The sequence below is a fragment of the Pristiophorus japonicus genome, chromosome 14, assembly GCF_044704955.1.
Source record: "Pristiophorus japonicus isolate sPriJap1 chromosome 14, sPriJap1.hap1, whole genome shotgun sequence".
In the NCBI taxonomy this organism is placed as follows: Eukaryota; Metazoa; Chordata; class Chondrichthyes; family Pristiophoridae; genus Pristiophorus; species Pristiophorus japonicus.
The window spans coordinates 35782191-35808368 of NC_091990.1; the positions used below are offsets into that span (position 1 = coordinate 35782191).

Sequence of the window (26178 nt, forward strand, 5' to 3'; positions counted from 1 at the left end):
AGATGCGCCGTTCTAATCCTCAACTGAAACTTGGGCCCTTTATAGTGACAACAGGCAATTCAGCAGTGAAGTGCACTATAGCTCAAGCCCTAGCCTCTTGTCACTCGAGTCATCAGATAGTTGATTGGGAACAGATTGTTTCTCCCCCATTCCCCGCCCTCCAGTGCTGAGATTAGTTGTAATGTCCCACTCTGATTTTTGTCTTAATTGGAAAATATGACAGATGAAGATCATTTAAGAAAAAACAGACTAAAAGTAAACGGGAAGGGCAAGAACACACGTGAAAAGAAATAGAAGAAAAAAAGCAGGTGGACACTAAAGATGCAGACTACCTTGTCAGCTGAGTGTCCCGATGGAGAGCCTTCACCCGAAGGATGGGAGTGCTGGTGTTTCTGGGACTGAGGGAAGCAGCGGGTTGATGTGTGGGGTGAAGATCCTGCATCAAAACACTGCTGACTATATGGTCTGCACTCTTGATGTCACCCTACTTTTCTTCTACCAGGTTCCTGAGCTGCTGGAACCGGCTCCACTTCGCCAGATTTTTGTGCTTCCATTTCTGTGTCATGTATATGTATTTTACTTCTTTGGTTTCTCTCTCAATGCCACTTATTGTCTCATTATCACTTCTAACCATGTCCTATCTTCCACTTAAACACTTTACAGGTCATTCGATTTTTCTGTTTTGTTATTTTTCCCTTCTCTTTTTTTTTAAAAAGTGCTATTTATCTGTAATTTCTTCCAGTTTTGACAAGGTCCACAACCACAATGTGAATGATGCTATTCTACCCACAAATGCTCCCTGACCTACTGAGGGTTTCTAGCATTTTCTGTTCTTTTTTAACATAACCATTCTGATTCATTTTGCATCTACAAGTTCAGAGAATTATATAGAATGCCTTCATTTCAATGTGTTGGCTGATTAAACTACTGTAGGAATGTTATTACATTGTGTAAAATGTGTTGACCCGAAGGCAGTGACAAATACAATAAATGCACCATGTTTACTATTTATATATTTTTATTCACACAAATAGTAATTCATTTTTTTTCATGGCAGTGAATATGCAAGGAAACTGACACATTTCAGTAATGGATGAATCCAACAGCCCTTTTGTCACTTTCTCTATCATTCACAAAACCTCTTAACTTTAGCCACCAGCCTGTCTACCTGTGTTATACATGGAGTGGGATCAACATTCTCTCTGGGGAAAGTGGAGTTTAGATGAATGCAAACTTGATCTGAATATATTGTACAATTCCATTCAACCTTGTTGGAGAAATCCTGGGGAGAAAAAAAATCCTAGGATTCTTTTGCAGCATTGCAATCCTGTTTTGTTGCATAGAAACCTTGATTGAAGCATAATCTAGTAATTTTAAAATTGAGAAATCAGTTCTGCTTTGATCCGGGTTCAGTCATGCTATTTTGTGTCTATTGCCCCACATTCGTTATCACTCCAGTCTGGGTACAATAGCAGTTAATGCTTCTTTTGTCTCCTGTGTGCTTATGGCAGCAATGGTAAATTGCAAAGCCATTGTAGCAGAACAACCAGTATATTTAACAGCAGTCTGAAGCCCAGTTGCTGAGAATAGTCATTTATTTATTGTGGTTAGCTTACAGAAGTAACTTCTCTTGAATAGATATCATGCAACTCCTTTGTGATACATGTTGTCTGATGTGCTTTCTTTTTTAATGCATGTCTGCATTTTTTCATCCTGCTCTTGACTGCTTCCTGAAGGTCAGAGCAAAACCTTGAATAGAACGCGGTGTCCAGCTGAGTTTGCAACTGAATGTCATAGGCTGATGATTTTAGAGAGGACAGAGGAGTACTCTCCAACTCACCCCCTCCCCCATGTATAACCATCTCCAGTTTAAATCCAGAGAAACCTATGTTCTCTGGGCAATTTTCCAGTGTTAAGTTTGGAAACTATGTACATTATCTCAAAGTTTGGAGAAGTAATTGATTAAACAAATACAATTTCAATGATGCATAGTAAACTGATATTCACTGATCACTGACATTTGCTTTGTGCCCACAGCATAGCTGGCATAGACAAAAAGTTATTTTGAAATATTTGTAACTTGTTTGGCAAAAGAAAGTGTCAATACAGAGTTGCCTTTTAACACTGGGAGTCAGCTTTGATCAATAAGCAATCCATCTTTAACTTGTTAGTGATCTTTCCTATACCCTTACATTAACTTCTTAAAAACATTTTAACTACAATATCTTAAAATTACTCAAGATTCCATTGCCTTCACTATCACCTCTGGTAAAGCCTCTTGCCTTTTCTCAAGACCTATAGAAAAGCTTTTCACCACCAGCACAATTTCGACCATCTTGCTGCTTCTGAGATCCGTTTAGAAATTACATTTCAGTTAATAATTAAACTTGAAATTGAGTTCAGTTCCAAGTTTTGAGTTAAAAGTTAAAGGGGATTCTAGAATCCAGAATTCTTCAGGTCATATTTAAAGTATGCTACATTAGAAGACTTATGTATTTAGATTTTTCTCTCCAACACTATTATTTTGCTAGAAAAGGGGAGAGGATGTCTTAGCCCCAGCCCTCCCCACATTCATTAACACCACTCTTCAATCATGACAGCAATTGGAGTGATGCAAATGAGACTGGTGGCTCCTACCATTTTGTGTTTTCTTTGCTATATTACTGAGCACTCCATCTAATAGTTTAGCTGTGAACCAATAAATTCATCAAAGCAAGTTTAGGTAACTTTAACTCGAACTTGCAGCCTTAAGGATGGTGTTTGTCTGCCACATATTTGATCAATTATTTTGAACTAGCTACTGTTTGGGCTCAACAGTCACGTGCCCCACTGCTTGTGCCACAGAGCTATCTTGAAGTATTTTTGTTCAAGAATTGTGTTATTCATGGGCACATTACAGCCGCAAGACTGTTTTTAAAAATATACATTTGCTTCCCCCTCTCCCTCCCCCTCCATTTCCATTGTATTCCTGCTTTGTTACCTGAACTACTCTTGTACCTTGCTGCATTGTCCTATTGCTACATTTCATTTCAGTTCTGCTAAGGGACCAAACCTGCAGAGCTTCACCCCAATCCTCATCACTATGGGATGAACCACATTTACAGATTTCAAAATATAGCAGCTAACATAGGTGGAAATCTATTCGTTTTTGGTAATTTTTGAGAACAATTAGAAAATGCCTATTTAGGTCCTACTCTCCCTCCCCAATGTCGTTTTGCATAAAAAGAAAAAAAAATATTGCAGATGCAGGAAATCTGAAATAAAATGCTGAAAAGATTCAGCAGATCAGGCAGTGGAGAAAGGAAGGTAGGTAGGGTTAACGTTACAGGTCTATGACCCTTTGGTTCTCCCCCAATCTTTTGGTGACTTGACTTATTGGATAAGTTTTAGGGCCCAAAATTCACTGTCCCTCCATGAGCCATATTCAGCTCGGGCAGGATTTCAGCGGTGCTCACTTCCGCTGGAAACAGTGCGGTGAAGCCGCTGAAAACTAGGGTTTCCAGCGGTGAGCTCTGCAGCGTGAGGGCCACTGGAAAGGGACTACCACAGCGAAATTCACCGAGGAAATGGTAGGACTTTTCCCGGCAGTGTCCCCGTGAGGTTTTCCATGCGGTGCTCAAACGTGACCCCGCTGGGGCCCTTTGGTAGGTAAAAAGTTTTATTATTTTTATTTCATTTTCCAGCATACATCTGCAGTATTTATCTTTTGATATAGTTTTATTACTTATTAGTGTTTTTATTTCATTTTCCAGCATCCGCAGTGTTTATTTTTATATAGTTTTATTCATTATTAGTGTTTTTATTTAACTTGCCATGGTCTGCAGTATTTAGCTTTTGATATAATTTTATTAATTGTTTTGGCTCCATTAAACCTGCTGAGTGCTGCTCAGTGGTTTGCACATACCCCTGTACTTTTGAACAACTTTCAGGTCTGACTCTTTAGTGGAGTCCTGTGGGCTGCAGAGACTGCTTGAGGATGGGAGGAGTGTTGGGAGGGCAACACCTGGTCAGAAGCAGGACGGCACGCAGAGAAGGCGTCACCGTCAGCACCGTGCAGACAGGCAGCGGGCAAGAGAGGCAGCAGCCATGATTTGTTCATTCTGCACCAGACCAGTGTGTTCACCGGCCCGAATCAGGATTGCGATTGGCTGCTTAGGGAAAGAGATATCCCCTGTCCACTTGGCTGCTCACTCCTCTGCAGAACCCCAGGACAGCGCCAGAGCATGCATACAATGACGCTCATTGTGCCACCAGGTGCATCATTGAGCAGTGCATAGGCATCCTTAAGCAGAGATTTTGGTGCCTGGACCGCTCTGGTGGCACCTTGCAGTACTCTCCTTCAACGGGTCTCCATAATCGTCATGGTCTGCTGTATGCTGCACAACCTGGCCATCATGATGGGACAGCCGCTGAAGGTCGAGCCAGCAATACCACCTGAGGAGGTGCAGGAGGAGGAGGATGATCCCCATCGCCCCAGAGCTAGGAGGTGTCGACCCATTGCCACCCTGGAAGGGCCGAGTGCAGACTGGCCAGCACCCTCATGGGAGGGTGCATCCTCACATATATGGAGGTGCCTGACACCTCCCCTGCAATCTCCCTCCATGCATTATGTACTGGTGGTCTGCCAGGTCTCCCCACTCAGGAAACAGTATTCCTCTTCTGTCCTCCACACCGTCCATCAGTGTCTCCAGCTCCATATCAGTGAACCCGTTGGCTCTCCTTGCAGCTCTTACACCAGCCATCCTTTCAAACTCCCCCGCCCCCGCCCCCCCAGAGCCTTGCTGCAAACTCTGCCTTTAAAAAGGCCAGTCAGCAGCTGGCTCATTAGAAACCCTTACCTTCAGCTGAATTTCTCAGTGGTGATAACGTTCAAATTAAGACAGCCACACTGCTGAAAAATCCACTTTGGAAGGGTTCATTAGCACTGGAACCCATTTGTTCATTTTTGGAGCTCCACCAAATATTTTTGGCGCTAATGACCACAAAAAGGTGGGGGGAGCACCAGCTTTCCAGCGGTACTGAATTTTGGGCCCTTAGTGTTCAACAAGAAAACTTTGAATTAGTTTTCAACTTTAGATTGTTTTATAAAATGTTTTAAATGTTTTGCGGTAGAAGGTAAACACATCTTTGGAAAGAAAATGTATAAAAGTGAAAACACATGACAACATATGAATCATTTCTGTCTGTGCTCTCAAGCTAATTAACGTTACAGAATGTTAATCAGGCTTCATGAGTTACAGCATCTTGCTGTTTTCCATAAGCATTAATTACAAGATCCCCTGCTATCATTGCTGCTACCTAAATTCTGCGTGATTTAAAATTATGACTTTATTCAATTTATCGCTAATATGTTTTTTTTAATACTAGTTATTTTCATAACATTATCCTTTTCTTTTGTCGCTATGGTAATCATAAAGCAGTGATCTGTGAGAATTGTACTTTTACCTTCATACAGCCAATACCGAAATGCTGATGCATTTTGTTTTAATGTTTGTCTCCCTTTCTTTTAAAACCATCTCGGTAAGACTCGAAATTCACCCTGCCAAGTCGTTCACTAAATTTGTTGAACTTTCACCTCGTTCTTTGATGTTTGACAAATCAAAATGATCACAGAAGTGGAACCTCAAAGCCCTCTTGCTGTGACTGTCCCTGGTGAGGTTGTCTAAAGCAGTGTGACAAGTGTATAGCAAAGCCATTTATGGTGCTTTTAGTTGAGGCACGGACGCCACTAAACAACAGAAGCAGTTACCTTACCTTTTACGCACAAACGTTCACTCTATCTCAGAGGAGGATACGAAAGGGAGAGAGTCGACAAAGGATGTTCCTTTTCTCATTTCCCGAACTGGAGATGTAATAAAATTGGTAAGTGTTTTTAAGGAAGGCATTCTACATTTTGTTGCCCCTTCACTCAAGCTGGTCAACGTTGGTGCAACTTTTTAAAATCTGAATTTTGGAAATATAACTGATTTCATTCTTCGGGCATATCAATCGTAATAGAATCAAATCGTAGTTGATAGCAATTGACCATCAGGGGGCTGAGTCGTGGAAGACCCTGCATCCAGTGAACAATTTAATTTGGGTGGATGAAGACATCGATGTGTCTTGGCTACGTGCACTATCGTCATGGAAAATATTTGACAAAACTTTTATTGTTTTGAGAAAGTAAACAATTGTGTGTTGGAGCACGCTGTAGGTTAGGGTTTGGGGGCAATTGGAAAAAAAAGATTTGTCAAACACTTTCATTAAGATATCCTCCTTAAATATGCCCCGAGACTGAGGCACCCACCCCCTCCCGCCCACTCGATCGTGGCACCAATGTTACAAGGGGTGCCAGGCGAAATGTTGCGGTAGACCTTTATGGAGTGAGGGTGGAAGGGGCAGTAACACTAGGGGTTTGGTTTCTGGGTGGATTTCGAGCTCTGGCTGTATAAAGAGTTTGTTACATTTAAAATACGCTGCTCATTAGATACTGATTGCTGCAGAGGCCACGGAACTAGCCCTGGACTCCCGAAGTTTGTGGTTGGGCAACATAATGGTGCAGCAAGAGACGCCCACGGTGGCTTCTGGCAGCTCGTCCTCCTCAGTCCATTCATTCAGATCTGGGTTGTAGATCTGGATGCAGCTCTTGTACTTCTTTACACTTTCGTTCCAGCCTCCGACCAGATAGATTCGGTCGTTCAGTGCCGTCACGCCGGCTGTGCTGACCCCGGTCGAGAGAGGGGCCACATAGCTCCACTGGCCGTTGTAAGCGCTGTAGCGTTCGACCACGGTCACATCAACCCGCTCCCCATGGGGCCCAAGCTGGCTGCCGCCCATCACGTAGGTATAATCGCCCAGGGTGACGGCACAGTGCCAGCCTCTGGGTGTGCTCAGGCTGGCGCGGTCTTTCCAAGTGTCTGTTGTCGGATCGTAGGTGCACACTGTGCGGGAGTAGCCGTTGTTGATGTAGCCGCCAGCCACCAGGATCTTGCCGTCGCTGAGCGCGGAAGCATGGCAGCAGCGGGCGACCTCCATCCGAGCCTTCAACTGCCACTGGTTGGTGGAGGGGATGTAACACTCCACCGACGCCAGAGGACCTTCTAAATTCCGACCACCCACTGCGAAAAGAAGCCCATTGTAGGCGCACATGCTGAAGTGGGTTCGCTTCTGGAGCAGACTAGCCAGATGGAACCAGGTGTTGAAACGAGGGTCATATCTGAAAAACATCACCGGTTTTTTTTCAATATACCTTTTAATTTTGAGAAGACCACATAAGAAGAAGTAGGAACAGGAGTAGGCCATACAGCCCCTCGAGTCTGCTCCGCCATTTAATATGATCATGGCTGATCCGATCATGGACTCAGGTCCACTTCCCTGCCCGCTCCTTATAACCCCTTATTCCCTTATCGGTTAAGAAACTGTCTTAAGAAACATCAAGGAGATAAGCTCACAATTTCATATGCTTTGCCATTTTACATAGAAATTGCTGGACGAAAAAAAGACTAGGGTCCATCTAATTCGCCATCTATCAATCCTGGTATTCGCTTGATACAATAATAATGGAGTTATTGACTAATCATAGCAATCGATCTCTATTGGTTAGTGCCAAACATGACACTAGGGGGAGAGCAGAAGATTTTCTGTGACACCCCGAACTACCACTTATTAATTTATCTATTTTCCTACATTACAAGTGTCGACACATCACAAAAGTATTTCCTTGGCGCTTTGGAACGTCCTGAGGTCATGAAAGGCGCTATATAAATTCAAGCCCTTCTACTTACAACTATAATGGTGCCTTACACTGTGGGTCTTGGCTCTTCTAATTGAAAACATATTACTTTTGAAAATATCATGGGATTCAACCAAGAATTTGAAGTGAGCAGTAATAACCTGTCGTGACTTCGAAAGAACGTGCATTATGCATGCTATGTCATGTCTCTGGGACGATCCTAAAGAAAGAAATAATTTACCTTTTTATATAGTGTCTTTCATGACCTCGAGATGTCCCAAACCACTACACAGCCAATTAAGTACATGAGAAGTAAAGTCACTCTTGTAATGTAAGAAATGCAGCAATCAATTTGCGCACAGAAAGATCCAACAAACAGCAATGTGATAATGGCCAGATACTCTGTTTTTCGTGATGTTGGTTGTGAAATAAATATTGGCCAAGACACCGGGGAGAACTCCCCTGCTCTTCTTTGAAATAATGCCATGGGATCTTTTATGTCCACCTGAAAGGGCAGATGGCACCTCAGCTTAACGTTTCTTCTGAAAGACCGCACCTCCGACATTGCTGTGCTCCCTTAGTCCTGCACTGGAGTATAAACCTAGGAGTGGTGTTCGAACCCCCAAAGCATTTGACTCAGAGGGGTGCTACCAACTGAGTCAAACTGGCTCAGGACCAGAGCAAAAAAGTTACATGTATAACACAACTTTATCAAAAATCAAGAAGTATATTAGTTTACAAATTATGGAAAACTTGAAATGAAGGAGATGGAAGAAAACAAAAACATTAAAAATTTCAAAGCCCAAAACTGAAAGTTCCCCCTCCCTGGAGTTTAGTGTTTCTCAGTGATGGGTGAATTATCCTTGTATTTAGGCTATTTTCTTGAATCTACAGATTTAAATTGAAGTTCACACTAAAGTAAAATAACCCAGTCAGTATTAACATATGAATAAAACCCAACATTACATTAAATGAAACTTAGATTGGATTCAATTCCTGCAAAAACACAAAATCATGGTCCAAGAGATTGCAGTAGGGCAGCAGGAAACTCATGGGAAAATTTGGGAACCTCTTAAAAAAATCTGCAAAAGACTCGGAAGGCCTGTGTTTCCTTCAGTCATTAGTGAAGTATATTGGGAAAGGCAGCCTATAAATGCCAATTCTGTCTTTCTTAATTGTTCCATCAGAGTTTTAACCTAAAAAAAATTACAGTCAAAATATTATGTAACAGACAATAATAGGGTCTGCTGTATTTAGTATCATAACTCTAATGAGATAAGGTATTATACCTGTGATGGTGTGCTATATTTGAGAGAAACTTGTTATTTATTAAGGTACCTCTTGGAAGTGAAAGAATCTTAGTAAAGCATTGTAAAATGGTAACAACTACAAAACTTAAATATATTTGGATAATCATGTGCATCAGTCTAGAAACTAGTCTGCCAATGACTGATAAGAGATTCTAAAATTATGGCAAAGTATTTTTTTAAATACTTTGATAACAATAATCACATCTTTAACAATCATGTAATTTTGATTTGAGTTTTAAATCTCAATGTTACACTGCCATTCTGCCCTATTACATAAAAGTCCTTATTCAAGTATGATTTTTTCCAATCCTATAACAGTTTAAGAAACCAACTGTTCTTACGTAGCATTAAAAAAACTCAATCTCTGTTTTTCTATTTCCTCATTCAACAGTATTCACACGACCACAGCATGGTTGCTCAACAATACTAGTTGTATATAATTGTCTCTCTTAGACTGAATGATGCATAGATGGGTAGATGGATTCTATTCTGGCTCCTGCTATTGAAACGCTTCAGGATCTGTTGTAATGAAAAAATGAAGTGCTGCTAGAACAACGTAATTATCAGCCTGTGATTTCAAATTTAAAGTGCAGATTTCAGATGGGTTTGGCCTCAATTGCAGAATGTTTCAATTAACAATTTTCAGTGTAACAAAAAAAATTATGATTATTTTTCTGCTCACTAGTAAGATGTTTTGATGAAGCCCATTGAGGTTGGCTTAGTTGGCATAGTGCCCCTGTGCGACAGTGAGAAAAATCAGCTAGAGTTTCTGCATTTGGCCCTATCTAGATGCCAGGTAACAGAATAGGATACCCTCCATGGTTAAATTCCTGCTAACACTCTCTGAGTAGGCTGACATGAAGAATGGTCACTTGGAAAAGTTAATGCAAGACTATCAGCACCTATGGATTCATACAGTACAGGAGTCAGCAACTATAGGAGAGGAATGGAGAAAATGAGAAAGCACTTGGAAAAAGATGGCATATGCCTATTTTATGCCCATACTTGTCATTACATATCCTTCCTAAGCTAGGAAGTGGGATACTCTGCATTGTGAATAATTCAATAATGGTCATCTATCATTGCAGAAAGCATCTGGCGGGCAAAAAGATGTTAATTTATTAGGAAAGAGTCAAATGTGAATGTCATCAGCTCCTCATCAGACCATTGTATGGAACTTTATATCACAGCCTGGATGGGAACAAAGAAAGTTTACAAAATCAGGACAAATGAGTTGGAGTAACAATAGGCAAGTAGTGGGGCTGTCTATTAAAGCTGTCTATTAAAACATTCAGTTATTGCACGTGCTCTCGTGCTGCTTGGACTGAGAGATTTTGAACTGGCTTCACTTTAAATAGTTTTCAAGGAAAAGCAATGCTATCTTCTCGTCTTCAATCAAATCCAGGTCCCAAAGACAAGAGGATAGTATTCTCACAAAGTGCCAGAAGTCCCCTAACAGAAATAGGGACCATGATTTAATGTGTCTGAATTGTAGCTGAAGATTCCAGAGATATAAAGACAGCGTTTGAACACATTTTAGCACCTAGTTTCTCTTCCTTGAGAGACTTTTGACACCTGTTGTGATTTGACCAATAATAGATTGCCTGATCAGTTATCTCATTGCTGTTTATGGGACCTTGCTGTGCACAAATTGGCTGCCATATTTGCATATATTATAACAGTGACTATGCTTCAAAAGTACTACATTGGCTGTGAAGCATTTTGGGACATCCTGAGGACATAAAAGACCTGATATAAATGCAAGTTATTTCTTTTTTTGTTTGTTATTTTACAGTTATTTCTGTATAAATGCAAGTCTTTCTTTTATTGTAAAAAAACTTGAATGTATCCCTGATTAAAAAATAATCCTTGAATAGTCCACAGGCCTTATTTTTGCGGTTGATATCGTTATATGCTAACACATCCCACAGGATAATTGGCTCATATTACCTGCTTAAATTGCTGACAGCATGTTTAGCCTGGTTTCGGGCATCATTCTGATCCTCGCCACCAGCCACGTATAAAAAGCCATCCATCACCACTACACATTGATTGAAGCTTTTGGCTGGCATTTCTGCAAGTTTGTTCCATCCATTTTCAGGATCTCTGTATAAGATTTCTCTGCTCAAAGCCTTCTCAGTCAAAGCTGGCCGACCACCTACGGTTACCAGGACCTTCTGCCCTCCCCTGAGCTTTGTTCTTCTAGACTGCATTACATTCTGTTGATGAGGCAGAAGGTGGTAATTCATGGCATTAACTAGGAGCCGATGGCAGTCTGGATCTTGCATCATGCATGGGGTAGGTTGAACATAACTGACTAGATCATGAGCTGAAATGGTACCAAATCTGATATTACTCAACAGATCAGCTGCATGCTTCACTCTCTTGGAGTCAAACTGCAACCACTTCATAGCAATTTGGAATGCAGTGAGCTCAGAGGGCAGTTGGAGGCTGTCATCCATTAACAAATCAGTTATTTGATCATAAGTCAGCTTCATGAATTGATCATTTTCTGAAAACTCCAAGAAATTTTCACGGATGAATTTCTTCGCTGACTCTTTAACCTGGTTGAGCCCATATGTCCCAGCAATGTTGGAGATGTACATACAGTTTTCCACATTAATTTCTTGAATAAGGAAGTCGGTGCACAAGTTGATCAAGGTATACATTTGGAATTGGGTTGCAGTAGCAATGGTGCATCCAATGGTATAAAGAGACAAGCTGAGTGTCCCTGTATAGGCATAGGTTATGGCAGTGGCCAGACCTAAAGGTGATGCATCATTGACATCTACACATTGAATGGATGGATCTTTCTTCAACATGGTACGGAAATAATCACTACAAGCAGCCATCACCAATTTATGAACATCAAAGGATTTGTTTTTAGTGGATAGTGTGAGATCAGAGAGGAGTCTCTCCTGGCGCATCCTGCTGATTTCCTTCAAGAGGATGGAGCCATGGTTGGGATTGGAGACTTCTGTGGTTGTGCAACGAAACCCGTTTGATCCACTATCATAGAGTGTGTTCAGGTGGTTCAGCTGATCAATGTCAATGGTTGTGTCCTCAACAATGCTTATTTTTGGTAATTCATTCTTTTCAGTCTTGTTTTTCTTGGTGCTTTTCTTCTTTGGTGCCATTGTGTGTTTTACTGACACAACCCAATCTAAAAGTAGAAATTCAATTATTTTAATTATATTTCACAATTCCACTTCCCCTCCCAACAAGTTGTAAAATAAGTTGAACTAAACCAGCTCCTGCATTTTTTTCTGAATTGACATCCCTGCTAATCAAAATTAAAATGTAATTAAATATTGGAATCACAGAGTTGGTTACTTGAATAGTTAAAGCTAAACTCTATTGTTCCACAAGTTACCATGTCTAAGAAAAAGAGTGCAACTTTTTGACAGCAAATGCCAAAAAAATTAAGATACATAACTTTTCTTTTCTCATAATACATTTTGTTTACCTTTGAGTTAACAATCTAAAATATCTTAACAGTCAGCTAGTATTTGGTTGTGATCAGCCAGCAACAGACTTATGATTTCTTTACAGATATTTAGCATTTACTTCAGTTGCTCCACACCGACAATTGGAGCATATGTTTTTGGATTTGCTTGCTGGGTGTTTACCATGACATTATTCATTTTGGGGTTATGTAAAGGCTACATTTATGTCACCCAATTTCTAAAGTCATCAAATGTTTTGTCAAATGCAGCAAAAATGTAAACTCAAAATACTCATCTTTATATATACACTGGCATATATATATATAGTAAAATTCTACTTTGGAACTCCCATCACACAACTGAGCATACCAGGGGTGCAAATCGGGACATTATACACCCAAAGTCCTTGGATGGAAAAGTACCAACTGCAGATGTGCAATTTCCCAGTACGCACTCTTAGTGGCAAATGCAATTCTGCACTAGGAGCGGTGAAACAGAACATTTAAGCTATAACTTTTTTACATACACTTGGGAAATACAAAATGAATTGTACAAAATATGTAAGTGAGAAGAAGATAACATTTGTAAGTACTGCACAATGAAAGACAATGAATTGCATATATACTCTATGAATGGTATGGAAGTAGCTAAGGATGAAGCTGAAAGAGATATCATAGTAGATTTGATGCCCAACCACTGTGTAGCAGGATCAACAAAACAAATAGAATGCTGAACTACAGAGCCAAAGCAGTAGAGTGCAAGTCAGAAGAGGTTGTCCTGAAATTGTATAGTGCTCTGGTAAACCACATCCTAAATATTGTGTTCAATTCTGGTCATTGAGCCTTCAAGTGCTGAAGGCAAAAGACTGAGTGTCAGAGGTTTGAATTATGAGGAAAGACTGGAGAAACTTGAGCTTTAGAACCTTTAAAAGAGGCAACTGCGATGCTCTTCTAGAAGTATATTAGATAGTAAGTGGTATGGAAAATGTTCAATCTGGAAAATTACTTCAATCTAAATTAAATCTAATCTAAGATGTAGGACGAAGTTCAAACTAATAAAAAGCAAACTTAGCCTAATGTTAGTAAGTCCATAGGAAGTGGAATAGTGGACGCAAAATCCTGGAATTATTTAAGAAGCATTTGGATGCACAATAGGGACCTTCTGGCTAGCTGATGTAATGTGGGACACATGGTATTCCTTGTCTGTATTTAATTTGTAATGAATTAACAACAACTAGTGTTAAAAAAGCCAATTGTAAACTATTCCAGTATTTCACAGTATCTTTTTAGGATCTCGTTTAATCAGTGTTGGCGGGTTGATGTCATGGGCCTGGTAGATTCAGCTGCTGTTTCCTCTATTAAAATATCTCTATTTTGAGCTAAAGTATCCCAGCACCTGTGATCGCTCATAAGAAAGCCATGTGACAATTGCTTTGACTTGCAACTTTTCCGGCGATGTAGGCAAACAATGTTTGGGGATTTTAAAAAAAAACACAAACATTTTTGATGTTCTAGATGTTTATTTTTTGTTGGAATAAGAAAGGTGAATAATAATTCAATAGTGATCGTCAAGATTTGTGACCTAGAAGAACCCTCTTCAATGGCATATCTTTTAAAAATAAATTAAACTTAAGGCCAGCAGGATGATGTGCAGATACATGCATTGGCTGACAGCACTTACTGTTGACTTTCGCTTTTATGGTAGCTCACTGAAATCCTTAATTTGAATTTAGTGATAGCTGCCGAATAGACAAAGTAAACATTCACTGTGACAATAAGAGACTGCTGATTAACTATTGCATTCTCCACCAGGTCACCTAGTGCCAAAAGAGACCCACATTTGAAGATGGCGTCAATTGTACAAATGAAGCCACTAATACGCACATTTGATCACCTTGTCAGTTTGGCCTGCAACTCACACAAATTTTTCCCCCCATTTTCTCCTCTGGGTAGCATTGTGATGAATTCTGAAAATGAACCACCACAGGCACTTTCACTACTTCCCGCAGAATCCCTACGACTGGTTGAGTTGCAAACTGTGACCCTTTGTCTATTTTCCTTTGCCTGGTGAGATCGCTTGCTTTTCTATGCAAAGCGACCTGGACAAAATTGACCACCTGTCTTTTGAGAAAACCCAACTTTAAACGTAAGCGCAGGCTGGGAGTTTGCGAATGAGTTTCCTATTCCAGGCGAAGCCCACTAAGGCGTTCTACCTTAGAATGCTCCTCAGAATCACCTCCCCCACTTCCCCGCTGATGTTGAACCCTTTCTCCTCCCCTCCTTTTAACAGTATTGTGTTCCTAACACAGATGAGACTGCACATAGGGAGGTTAAAGTAACAGTGACCCCAGTCTTTACTAAGACACTCCAGAGTGAGGAACAGGCCTTAGGGGCTGGCTTATATACAGTGCTCCCAAGGGATGCTGGGATCCCTTGGGATTTCAGGGGATGAGCTCCCTGGTGGCGGAACATGGGAGTGCATGCTTTACAGATACACAACATCACTCCCCCACAAAGTCAAAATGAAAACTATTTACAAGGTGAGGCAGTCGGGAGCCTTTCTTTCCCTGGTGGACCGCCTCGGTACAAATGTCTTTTTCTGGTGTGTTGGCTGTGCCCTCGCTGGGCTGGCGTGTTGTTGGGCCCTGCAGAACTGCTGGGTGAGTCTGGCCTTGCTGGGCTGTTGGGCGTGATGGGTTCGATTTCCTGGTCCGGCATGGTGTCGTTGATCCTTTGGGTGTGTGTTGTGGGCTCGAAAAAGGTGGTTTCTGCTGTGGGTTGTTCAGGGCAGTCTGTGAACTGCAGCCTCGTTTGGTCCAGGTGCTTTCTGCAAATTTGTCCATTGTCTAGTTTGACTACAAACATCCTACTCCCTTCTTTAGCTGTCACCGTGCCCGCGATCCACTTGGGACCATGTCCATAGTTTAGCACATACACAGGGTCATTCAGATCAATTTCCTGTGACACTGGGGCGTGACCATCGTTTACATTTTGTTGCTGCTGCCTGCTCTCTACCTGATCATGCAGGTTGGGGTGAACCAGCGAGAGTTTGGTTTTAAGTGTCCTTTTCATGAATAGCTCAGCCGGGGGCACTCCTGTGAATGAGTGGGGTCTCGTGCGGTAGCTGAGCAGTACTCGGGACAGGCAGGTTTGGAGTGAGCCTTCTGTGACTCGTTTAAGGCTCTGTTTGATGGTTTGTACTGCCCGCTCTGCCTGCCCATTGGAGGCTGGTTTAAACGGGGCCGAGGTGACATGTTTGATCCCATTGCGGGTCATGAATTCTTTAAATTCAGCACTGGTGAAACATGGCCGTTGTCACTGACCAGTATGACAGGCAGGCCGTGGGTGGCAAACATGGCCCTCAGGCTTTCAATGGTGGCGGTGGCGGTGCTTCCTGACATTATTTCATATTCAATCCATTTTGAAAAAGCATCCACCAGGAACATTTTACCGAGAAACAGGCCCGCATAGTCAACATGGATCCTCGACCATGGTCTGGAAGGCCAGGACCACAAACTTAGTGGTGCCTCTCTGGGCGCGTTGCTCAACTGAGCACATACTCTGCATTGTCGTACACAGGACTCTAAGTCAGAGTCGATACTGGGCCACCACACGTGGGATCTGGCTATCACTTTCATCGTTACTATACCCGGGTGTGTGCTGTGGAGATCCGAGATGAACATCTCCCTGCCCTTTTTGGGTAGCACTACGTGGTTACCCCACAACAGGCAGTCTGCCTGAATGAACAGCTCGTCCTTTCGCCGCTGGAACGGCTTGATTGGCTCTTGCATATCAACGGGGATGCTGGCCCAGCTCCCATGCAGTACACAGTTTTTTACTAGGGACAGCAGAGGATCTTGGCTGGTCCAAGTCCTAATCTGGTGGGCCATGACAGGTGATTTATCATTTTCAAACGCTTCCATGACCATCAACAAGTTTGCAGGCTGCGCCATTTCCACCCCCGTGGTGGGCAATGGTAGCCAACTTAGAGCATCTGCACAGTTCTCGGTGCCTGATCTGTGGCGGATGGTATAGTTATATGCTGATAGCATGAGTGCCCACCTTTGTATGCGGGCTGAGGCATTAGTATTTATCCTCTTGTTTTCAGCGAACAGGGATGTGAGGGGCTTGTGATCGGTTTCCAGCTCAAATTTGAGGCCAAACAGGTACTAATGCATTTTCTTTACCCCGAACACACTCGCTAATGCCTCTTTCTCAATCATGCTGTAGGCCCTCTCGGCCTTAGACCAGCTCCTGGAAGCATAGGCGACAGGTTGCAACTTCTCTGCAACGTTAGCTTTTGTAATACACACCCGACTCCGTACGACGATGCGTCACATACTAGCACAAGTCTTTTACACGGGTTATACAATACAAGCAGCGTGTTGGAGCATAAAATGTTGCTGGCTTTCTCAAAAGCAATTACTTGTTTTTTTCCCCATACCCAGTTCTCACCTTTGCGCAATAACACGTGTAGGGGCTCTAAAAGGGTGCTTAACCCCGGTAGGAAGTTACCAAAATAGTTGAGGAGTCCCAGGAACGACCGCAGCTCCGTGACGTTCTGTGGGCTGGGCCTGTTCCTGATAGCCTCCGTCTTGCTGTCTATGGGCCGAATGCCATCCGCCGCGATCTTTCTCTCAAAAAGACTCCACTTCTGTTGCCATGAAGACGCATTTCAACTTCTTCAGCCGCAGCCCTATGCGATCCAGTCGCTGGAAGACCTCCTCCAGGTTTTGTAGGTGCTCGACGGTGTCCCAACCCGTGACCAATATGTCGTCCTGAAAGACCACCGTGTGTGGTACCGACTTGAGTAGACTCTTCATGTTTCTCTGGAAGATCGTTGCAGCCGACCGAATTCCAAACAGGCATCTGTTGTAGATGAACAGTCCCTTGTGCGTGTTGATGCAGGTGAGGCCCTTCGAAGACTCCTCCAGCTCCTGCGTCATGTAGGCCGAAGTCAGGTCGAGCTTGGTGAACGTCTTGCCTCCTGCCAGCGTCGCAAATAGGTCGCCTGCCTTAGGTAGCGGGTATTGGTCCTGTAGCGAGAAACGATTAATAGTTACTTTATAATCGCCACAAATCCTGACCGTGCCATCACTTTTGAGTACTGGAACAATCGGGCTGGCCTACTTGCTGAATTCCACTGGGGAGATGATGCCCTCGCGTTGCAGCCTGTCCAGCTCGATTTCCATTCTCTCCCTCATCATGTGAGGTACCGCTCGCGCCTTGTGGTGAATTGGTCATGCCTCTGGGACCAAGTGGATCCGCACCTTCGCCTCGGAAAAGTTTCCAATGCCTGGCTCAAAAAGGGAAGGAAATTTGTTAAGAACCTGGGTATATGAGGCCTCATCGACATGTGATAGCGTTCGGATGTCATCCCAGTTCCAGCGGATTTTGCCCAGCCAGCTCCTTCCAAGCAGTGTGGGGCCATCGCCTGGGACAATCCAGAGTGGCAGTTCATACACCGTGCCCTCGTAGGTGACCTTGACCATGGCACTGCCAGGACAGTGATAAGCTCTTTGGTGTACGTTCTCAGTTTCGTGTGGATGGGGCTCAGGGCTGGTCTGAATGTCTTGTTGCACCACAGTCTCTCAAACATCTTTTTACTCATGCTGGATTGGCTAGCGCCAGTGTCCAGTTCCATGGCTATGGGTAAGCCATTCAATTTTACGTTTAGCATTATAGGTGGACATTTCGTCGAAAATGTCTGCACCCTGTGTACTTCAGCACCTGCCTCCTCTCTCTGAGGCTCGAAATTGCTTTGATCCACCATGGACAGATCTTCCTCTGCCACGTAGTGGTTAGCAGGTTTTGCAGAGCTTGCAGCTCATCTGCAAGCTCGATGGAGGTGCCCCATTGTTCCACAGCTGTTGCACACATACCCTTTGAAGCGGCATGAATAGGCTGAATGGAAGCCTCCACAACGCCAACAAGGTGTGAATTGTCTTGAATTCATCCTTTTTTGGAGACTCTGAGTCATTTGGGTCACCTGAGGACTGCTGGCAGTTGCAGACTTGTGGGTTCTGCCCTTAACATTTCTGCTCGCAAACACATTTCCAGTTAATTTGGGAAAATTGCTAGCACTTGTGTGCTGAGAGATTTGTTTGTTGTTATCACTGGTGGACATAAACGCCTGTGCTATCGCAATGGCCTTACTGAGGGTCGGTGTCTCTACAGTCAAAAGTTTTTGTAGGATGGTCTCATGGCCAATGCCCAGTACAAAAAAGTCTCTGAGCATTTGCTCCAGGTAGCCATCAAACTCACATTGTCCTGCAAGACGCCTTAGCTCGGCAACATAACTCACCACTTCCTGACCTTCAGATCGCTGGCACGTGTAGAACCGATACCTCGCTATCAGCATGCTTTCCCTCGGGTTAAGATGCTCCCGAACCAGTGTACACAGCTCCTCATATGACTTATCTGTGGGTTTCACTGGAGCCAGAAGATTCTTCATGAGGTTGTAGGTCGGTGTCCCGCAAACTGTGAGGAGGACCACTCTCTTTTTTGCAGCACTTCCTTCTCCGTCCAGCTCGTTGGCTACAAAGTACTGGTCTAGCTGTTCGACATAGGCTTCCCAGTCCTCACCTTCCGAGAACTTCTCCAGGATGCCCATAGTTTGCTGCATCTTTGCGTTGGATTCGTATTCTCGTCGCCAGTTATTCTGTTCCTAACACAGATGAGGCTGCACACAGGGAGGTTAAAGTAACAGTAACCTCAGTTTTTAATAAGACACTCCAGAGTGAGGAACAGGCCTTCGGGGCTGGCTTATATACAGTGCTCCCAAGGGATGCTGGGATCCTTTGGGACTTCAGGGGATGAGCTCCCTGGTGACGGAACATAGGAGTGCATGCTTTACAGATACACAACAAACAGTACACTTATTATGTAAGAATCCTGAAGCCAAATGATGATCGCTTTCCAGGCACAATGTTTGCGTCGCTGTAAAGTGGTTTTCGGTGCGAGTCATCGGAAACGTGGCAGCATAATTCAGAGCACTACCCAACATCCTGGAGCCTGGAATGTGCGATCCCCTCCAAGAGATCACCACCTTCCCGGGGTTGAGTATCCAAAGCCTGCGATATAAATCCAATAGCAATTAAATCTACAAATCGTGGTGCAGACGAGCAGAGAGCGAAGTGAATCTTGGCGACCCTACATGAAATTACAGGTAAAGGAGGAGAACTATACAAATAATGAAGTCACAATCTATATGTAAGTGGTTGTAGAGGAAACCTTGAGAAGAGTAACCCTATTTCAGCATAAAACACACTGGAACATTGCCAGAATAAACCACCAGAAACAATTTGTGCCTTCTAATTTAGATTTACCTGTATATCTAAAGAAACTTTAAGGACGAGTTTGCGAGGTAAGGCTATAATAAATGTTTCGGATTTTTTTTTAAGGATATAAGAAACATAAGAAATGGGAGCAAAAGATTTGGCCCCTCGAGTCTGCTCCACCATTTAATAAGATCATGGCTGATCTGATCATGGGCTCAGCTCCACTTCCCTGCCCGCTCCCCATAACCCTTTATTCCCTTTAATCGCTCAAAAATCTGTCTATCTCTGCCTTAAATATATTCAATGACCCAGCCGGCATAGCTCTATGGGGCAGAGCATTCCATACATTTACAACCCTCAGATAAGAAATTCCTCCTCATCTCAGTTTTAAATGTGCGGTCCCTTATTCTGAGACTACGTCCCCAAGTTTTACTTTCACAAATGAGTGGAAATATCCTCTCTGTATCCACCTTGTCGATCCCCCTCATTATCTTATAGTTTCGATAAGATCACCTCTCATTCTTCTGAACTCCAATGAGTATAGACCTACTCAACCTAGCTTCATGAGTTCAACCCGCTCATCTCCAGAATCAACCTAGTGAACCTTCTCTGAATAGCCTCCAATGCAAGTATATCCTTCCTTAAATACGGAGACCAAAACTGTACTCTGTACTCTCGGTGTGGCCTCACCAATAACTTGTACAGTTGGAACAGAATTTCTCTGCTTTTATACTCTATTCTCTTGCAATAAAGGCCAACATTCCATTTGCCTTCCTGATTACTTGCTGAACCTGCATACTAACTTTGTACTGCAGCACTTTGCAATTTTTCTCCATTTAAATTATAATTTGCTTTTCTATTTTTTCTGCCAAAGTGGATAACCTCACATTTTCCCACATTATACTCCATCTGCCAGATGTTTGCCCACTCACTTAGTCTGTCTATATCCCTTTGCAGATTTTTTGTATCCTCCTCACAATTTGCTTTCCCACCCATCTTTGTGTCATCAGCAAACTTGGCTACATTACACTCAGTCCCTTCATCCAAGTCAATAATATAGATTGTAAATAGTTGAGGCCCAAGCACCGATCCCTACAGCACCGCACTAGTCACTGTTTGCCAACCAGAAAATGACCCATTTATCCCGACTCTCTGTTTTCTGTTAGTTAGCCAATCCTCTATCCATGCTAATATTTTACCCCCAACCCCATGAACTTTTATCTTGTGAGGTAACCTTTTATGTGGTGACTTATCGAATGCCTTCTGGAAATCCAAATACACCACATCCACTGGTTCCCCCTTATCCACCCTGCTCGTTACATCCTCAAAGAACTCCAGCAAATTTGTCAAACATGATTTCCCTTTCATAAAACAATGCCGACTCTGCTTGATTGAATTATGCTTTTCCAAATGTCCTGCTACTGCCTCTTTAATAATGGACTCTAGCATTTTCCCAATGACAGATGTTAAACTAGCTGATCTATAGTTTCCTGCTTTTTGTCTGTCTCCTTTTTTAAATAGGGGCGTTACATTTGCAGTTTTCCAATCCACTGGGACCGCCCCAGAATCCAGGGAATTTTGGTAAATTACAACCAATGCATCCACTATCTCTCCAGCCACTTATTTTAAGACCCTAGGATATAAGCCATCAGGTCCAGGGGACTTGTTCGCCTTTAGTCCCATTATTTTACCGAGTGCTACTTCTTTAGTGATAGTGATTGTATTAAGTTCTTCCCTCCCTGTAGCCCCTTAATTATCCACTATTGGGATGTTTTTAGTGTCTTCTACCGTGAAGACTGATACAAAGTATGTATTTACTGTCTCTGCCATTTCCCTGTTCTCTATTATTAATTCACCAATCTCATCATCTAGGGGGCCAGCAGTTACTTTAGCCACTCTTCCTTTTTATGTACTTGTAGAAACTCTTATTATCTGTTTTTATATTTTGTGCTAGTTTACTTTCATAATCTATCTTCCCTCTCATTATCATTTTTGTAGTTGTTCTTTGCTGGCTTTTAAAAGTTTCCCTATCCTCTGGCCTCCCACTAGTCTTGGCCACATTGTATGCCCTTGTTTTCAATTTGATACTATCCCTTATTTCCTTAGTTAGCCACGGATAGTTATCCCTTCTCTTACAATCTTTCCTTCTCATTGGGATATATTTTTGTTGCGAGTTATGAAATATCTCCTTAAATGTCTGCCAGTGCTCATCAACTGTCCCATACTTTAATATATTTTCCCAGTCCACTTTAGCCAACTCTGCCTTCATACCTTTGTAGTCTCCTTTATTTAAGCTTAGGACCCTGGTTTGAGATGCAACTTTCTCACCCTCCAACTGAATTTGAAATTCAACCATGCTATGATCACTCATTCCTAGAGGATCCTTTACTAGCAGATCATTTATTAATTCTGTCTCATTACACAGTACCAGATCTAAGAGAGTCTGCTTCCTGGTTGGTTCTGCAACGTACTGTTCAAGGAAATTATCCCGGATACACTCTATGAACTTTTCCTCAAGGCTACCCTGGCCAATTTGCGTTGTCCAATCAATATGAATGTTAAAGTCGGCCATGATTATTGGCGTTCCTTTTTTTTTAACAAGCCTCCATTATTTCTTGATTTATACTCCGTCCAACAGTGTGGCTACTGTTAGAGGGGCCTATAGATTACACCCACCAGTGACTTTTTCCCCTTATTATTACTTATCTCCACCCAAACTGATTCAACATTTTGATCTTCTGAGCCAATATCATTTCTCACTAATGCACTGATCTCATCCTTTATTAACAGGGCTACCCTACCTCCTTTTCCTTTCTGTCTGTCCTTCCGAATTGTCAAATACTCCTGAATATTTAGTTCTCAGTCCTTGTCACCTTGCAACCGCATCTCTGTATTGGCTATCAGATCATACTCATTTGTATCTATTTGTGCCGTCAACTCATCTATTTTGTTACGACTGCTACGTGCATTCAGATAGAGCTTAAAAAAAATTTTTTACCATTTTTTCCTGCTTTGACCCCACTTTCTGATTCACCTTTATGTTTATACATTCTGTCCCTTCCTGGCATGCTCTGGTTTTCATTTCCCCCAGTGCTACCCTGCTCTATTGCCTTCTCCTTATTCTTTGACTTTTTACATTTTCGCTCACCTGAACCTCCCTCCCACTAATTAGTTTAAAGCCCTCTCTACATATAGAATCATAGAAATTTACGGCACAGAGGAGGCCATTCGGCCCATCGTGTCCTTGCCGACCGAAAAAGAGCTATCCAGCCTAATCCCAGTTTCCAGCTCTTGGTCGGTGGCGTTGTAGGTTACCGCACTTCAAGTGAATATCCAGATACTTTTTAAATGCGGTGGGGGTTTCTGCCTCTACCACCCTTTCAGGCAGTGAGTTCCAGACCCCCTATATCAGGTCCGTAAGAAAGGCCGGATCTTTGGAAAGCTGACCATGCTGCTTTCTCCAGCTCTTGGTTAAAATAGAACGTTAAAAATACCAACAGGGTGGATTTCATTCCAACGAAACCTATAAATATTCACATGTCGTCAAGCGGAATGCGTGCATATAGAAGTCGGGCGCTGCTGGAGAAGTGCGAAAGGCAGATCCTTACCAAGAACTGTATGAAGCGTCACACTGGGCTGAAAGCGCATTTCATGTGTAGCTGTAGTAAAAATACCTCGACATTTGAGCGGTCAGCGAACTGTGTAACAGTTAAAAAGTAGGCACCTGCTGGTTTAATGCATTTCACGAAGTTTTAAACTTTTACAAATAACAAAAGGCAAACAGTCGGATGGTCCTGCCACAGCTCGGCTTCGCGTATTATAAAATCCGGCGTTTTATTAATCACGTCTTGAAATTGCCAGCCGGTTTCTTGTAGCAATAAATTAGTTTATTTACAGACTGCATTTGTCTACAAAAGACACGAGCCCGCTGCTGCTGTTCACCACACAAGTATCAGATCAGTTGTGTGAATTGGCCGTCAGCTGGCCTGCGATCTGTCAATCTCTGGGAAATGTTTACAAGCCGAACGGTCAATAGATTCCTGTCCGTCAAACGGGAAAGGGAACTCATATTCAACTCATTATTGGAGAGAATTGCAGGATGTAAGATTCCTCTATGATGGACATGACCAGGTTAGGCAGCCATAGATCATAGAAATTTACAGCACGAACGAGGCTATTCAGCCCATCGTGTCTGTGCCAGCCGAAACACAGCTGTCCAGCCGAATCCCACTTTCCAGTTCTTGGTCCTTAGCCCTCTGCCATGCCTAAATCCATGTACTTGTTAAATGTGATGAGGGTTTCTGCCTCCACCAACGTTTCAGTCAGTGAGTTCCAGACCCCCACCATCTCTGGGTGAGAACATTCCTCCTCAAATCCCCTCTAATCCTTCTCCCGATTACTTGAGACCTATGCCCCCTGGTTATTGACCTCTCTGTTAAGGGAAATAGGTCCTTCCTATCCACTCTATCTCAGCCCCTCATAATTTTATACACCTCAATTAAGTCTCCCCTCAGCCGCCTCTGTGCCAAAGAAAACAACCCCAGCCTATCCAATCTTTCCTCGTAGCTAAAATTTTCCAGTCCTGGCAATATCCTCGTAAATCTCCTCTGTACCCTCTCTAGTGCAATCACACGAGTTTCAAACACATTTCACAAAACAAGACACAAGAACAAGTGAAACCTCTGCCACGCCAAGGTTACCAGCTATGAAGCGCAGCAAGGCAGGAAATAGCTGTCGTCAATACCTTGCAGGCACATTAACAAAAGGATTATCACTCTTATAGACTCGGGCAGCATGGAGGGCGATGAATAGATAGATACATTTGTACTTTATTCTATCCAAAGCAGAGTTTTAAAAAATCTAATTGTGCTGCTATCTGAAATGTTTCTATGTTAAAGTTTCACTCCATCCCCAAAACATGTTGAAACTTTACCTGTTTTGCTAAACACATCGATCTACAAGAATACAATGGCCATAAGTTAGCCTAGCTTCTAAATTTGCAACTGTTGTCGAGGACACAGTACTCGTCCTATTTGGATGAAGGTGAAATAAGAGTATGTAATTTGAAGGATATTCCATTTCTGGAAGGGTATCAGCGAGTCAGGTCGAGGCTCCCAGCTGCTCAGTTACAAACGTGTCTCAGGACAGAAATAGAAAGCCGAACTGTGGCGCAGTCTGAGTTGTTGACCAAAACACGATCGCAGGGGTCACATTTTTACAGTAACTTTCCTATCGCCTACAGAAAAAAACTGAACGAATTAACCACCCTGACCTACGACCAGTCATAGCTTTTTTTTAAAAGGCAGGAAAGTTGCTATGGGTAGCGACATTGGAAACTCATTATTTTTTTGATCGCGTTTACCTGTCGCGACAAGTGCAATTTCCCCTGAGTAATGAGTCGAATTTTGTAATGTTGTTACCCCACTTGTCAATGTAACTCGGATGCTGAGAGAAATATTATAATGAGTAGAAGCGACCGAGCAGATGCTGGACAACTTCAAGTGTCCAATTTCAGACTGTCTTCAATAGTAAGGCACCAAATCCTAAAACACGGAGTGGCTGCAGAAACTGGTTCTAATGATTAAAAATACACGACTCGGTAACATTTCACAAATCCGTTCGTCAGTTTCACCGACTTCTATTTAAAGATCGCACATCCCCCCCCCCGTAAAAAAATTGAAATTAATTTTAAAACTCAACGTAAAATATGTCTTTATATTGTATTCGTCATTAATCAACACTTTAAATAATTTTAAAACATTTCGAATGTAGATTGTCCTCCATCCACAAATAAAGAAGGCACGCTTCACTCAGTAACTCCTCGCTGAGAGAACAGCAGGATTGTTACATGTCGAGATGCTCCACACCTGGCTATTCCGTTAAACCCTGTTTTATGAACCCTGTACCTTAGCTGGTGAAACTCGCTGAGAGATGGTTTCTGGGGAGAACTCCGGGTTCGTGTGGAGGACTTGGAGCAGCAGCGAGACACTGAGGGCTGGTTCACCACACACTCTGAAACCACACGCTGGAGCTGACGTTTCAAACTCAACCCAGCATCGAGGAGCTGTGGTATTGTGGGGATTGGAGGCTGTTTACAACATTCGTTGGTCATATTACACAGTATTTACAGCACAGCAACAGGTTATTCGGTTTAACAGGTCGCTGCCTCCTCACACCCCTCTTCACCCAGCCCCATCAACATATCCTTCTGTACCTTTCTCCCTCATGTTGCTCAATGTGAGATGAAAGTCTTCAGGAGAGTGCTTTCTGTTGCAAGTACACTCCTTTTATTTCTACCTCGTTATGGGGTTAAATTGAACCCTTTCTAGGACCAAATTCCGAAACGCATCTATATTTCCCCATGGTAATTGATTGCTCCAGTTGCTAAGAAACTGTTTTTTTTGCCTGTCACCTGAAACATTTTTGTTTTGT

At 42.7% G+C, this 26178-nt stretch overlaps 1 protein-coding gene across 1 annotated transcript; it reads right to left on the reverse strand.

Annotated features, from left to right (window-relative positions):
* Nucleotides 1-1000: 1000 nt before the first annotated feature.
* On the reverse strand, nt 1001-25743 carry LOC139279862 (kelch-like protein 31). Its single transcript, XM_070899137.1, has 3 exons — nt 25653-25743; nt 10972-12184; nt 1001-7195 (listed from the first exon to the last, which is right to left on the reverse strand). Exons 2-3 carry the CDS (start codon nt 12156-12158, stop codon nt 6463-6465), a joined length of 1920 nt encoding a protein of 639 aa, XP_070755238.1. The 5' UTR covers nt 12159-12184; nt 25653-25743; the 3' UTR covers nt 1001-6462.
* Nucleotides 25744-26178: the final 435 nt, after the last annotated feature.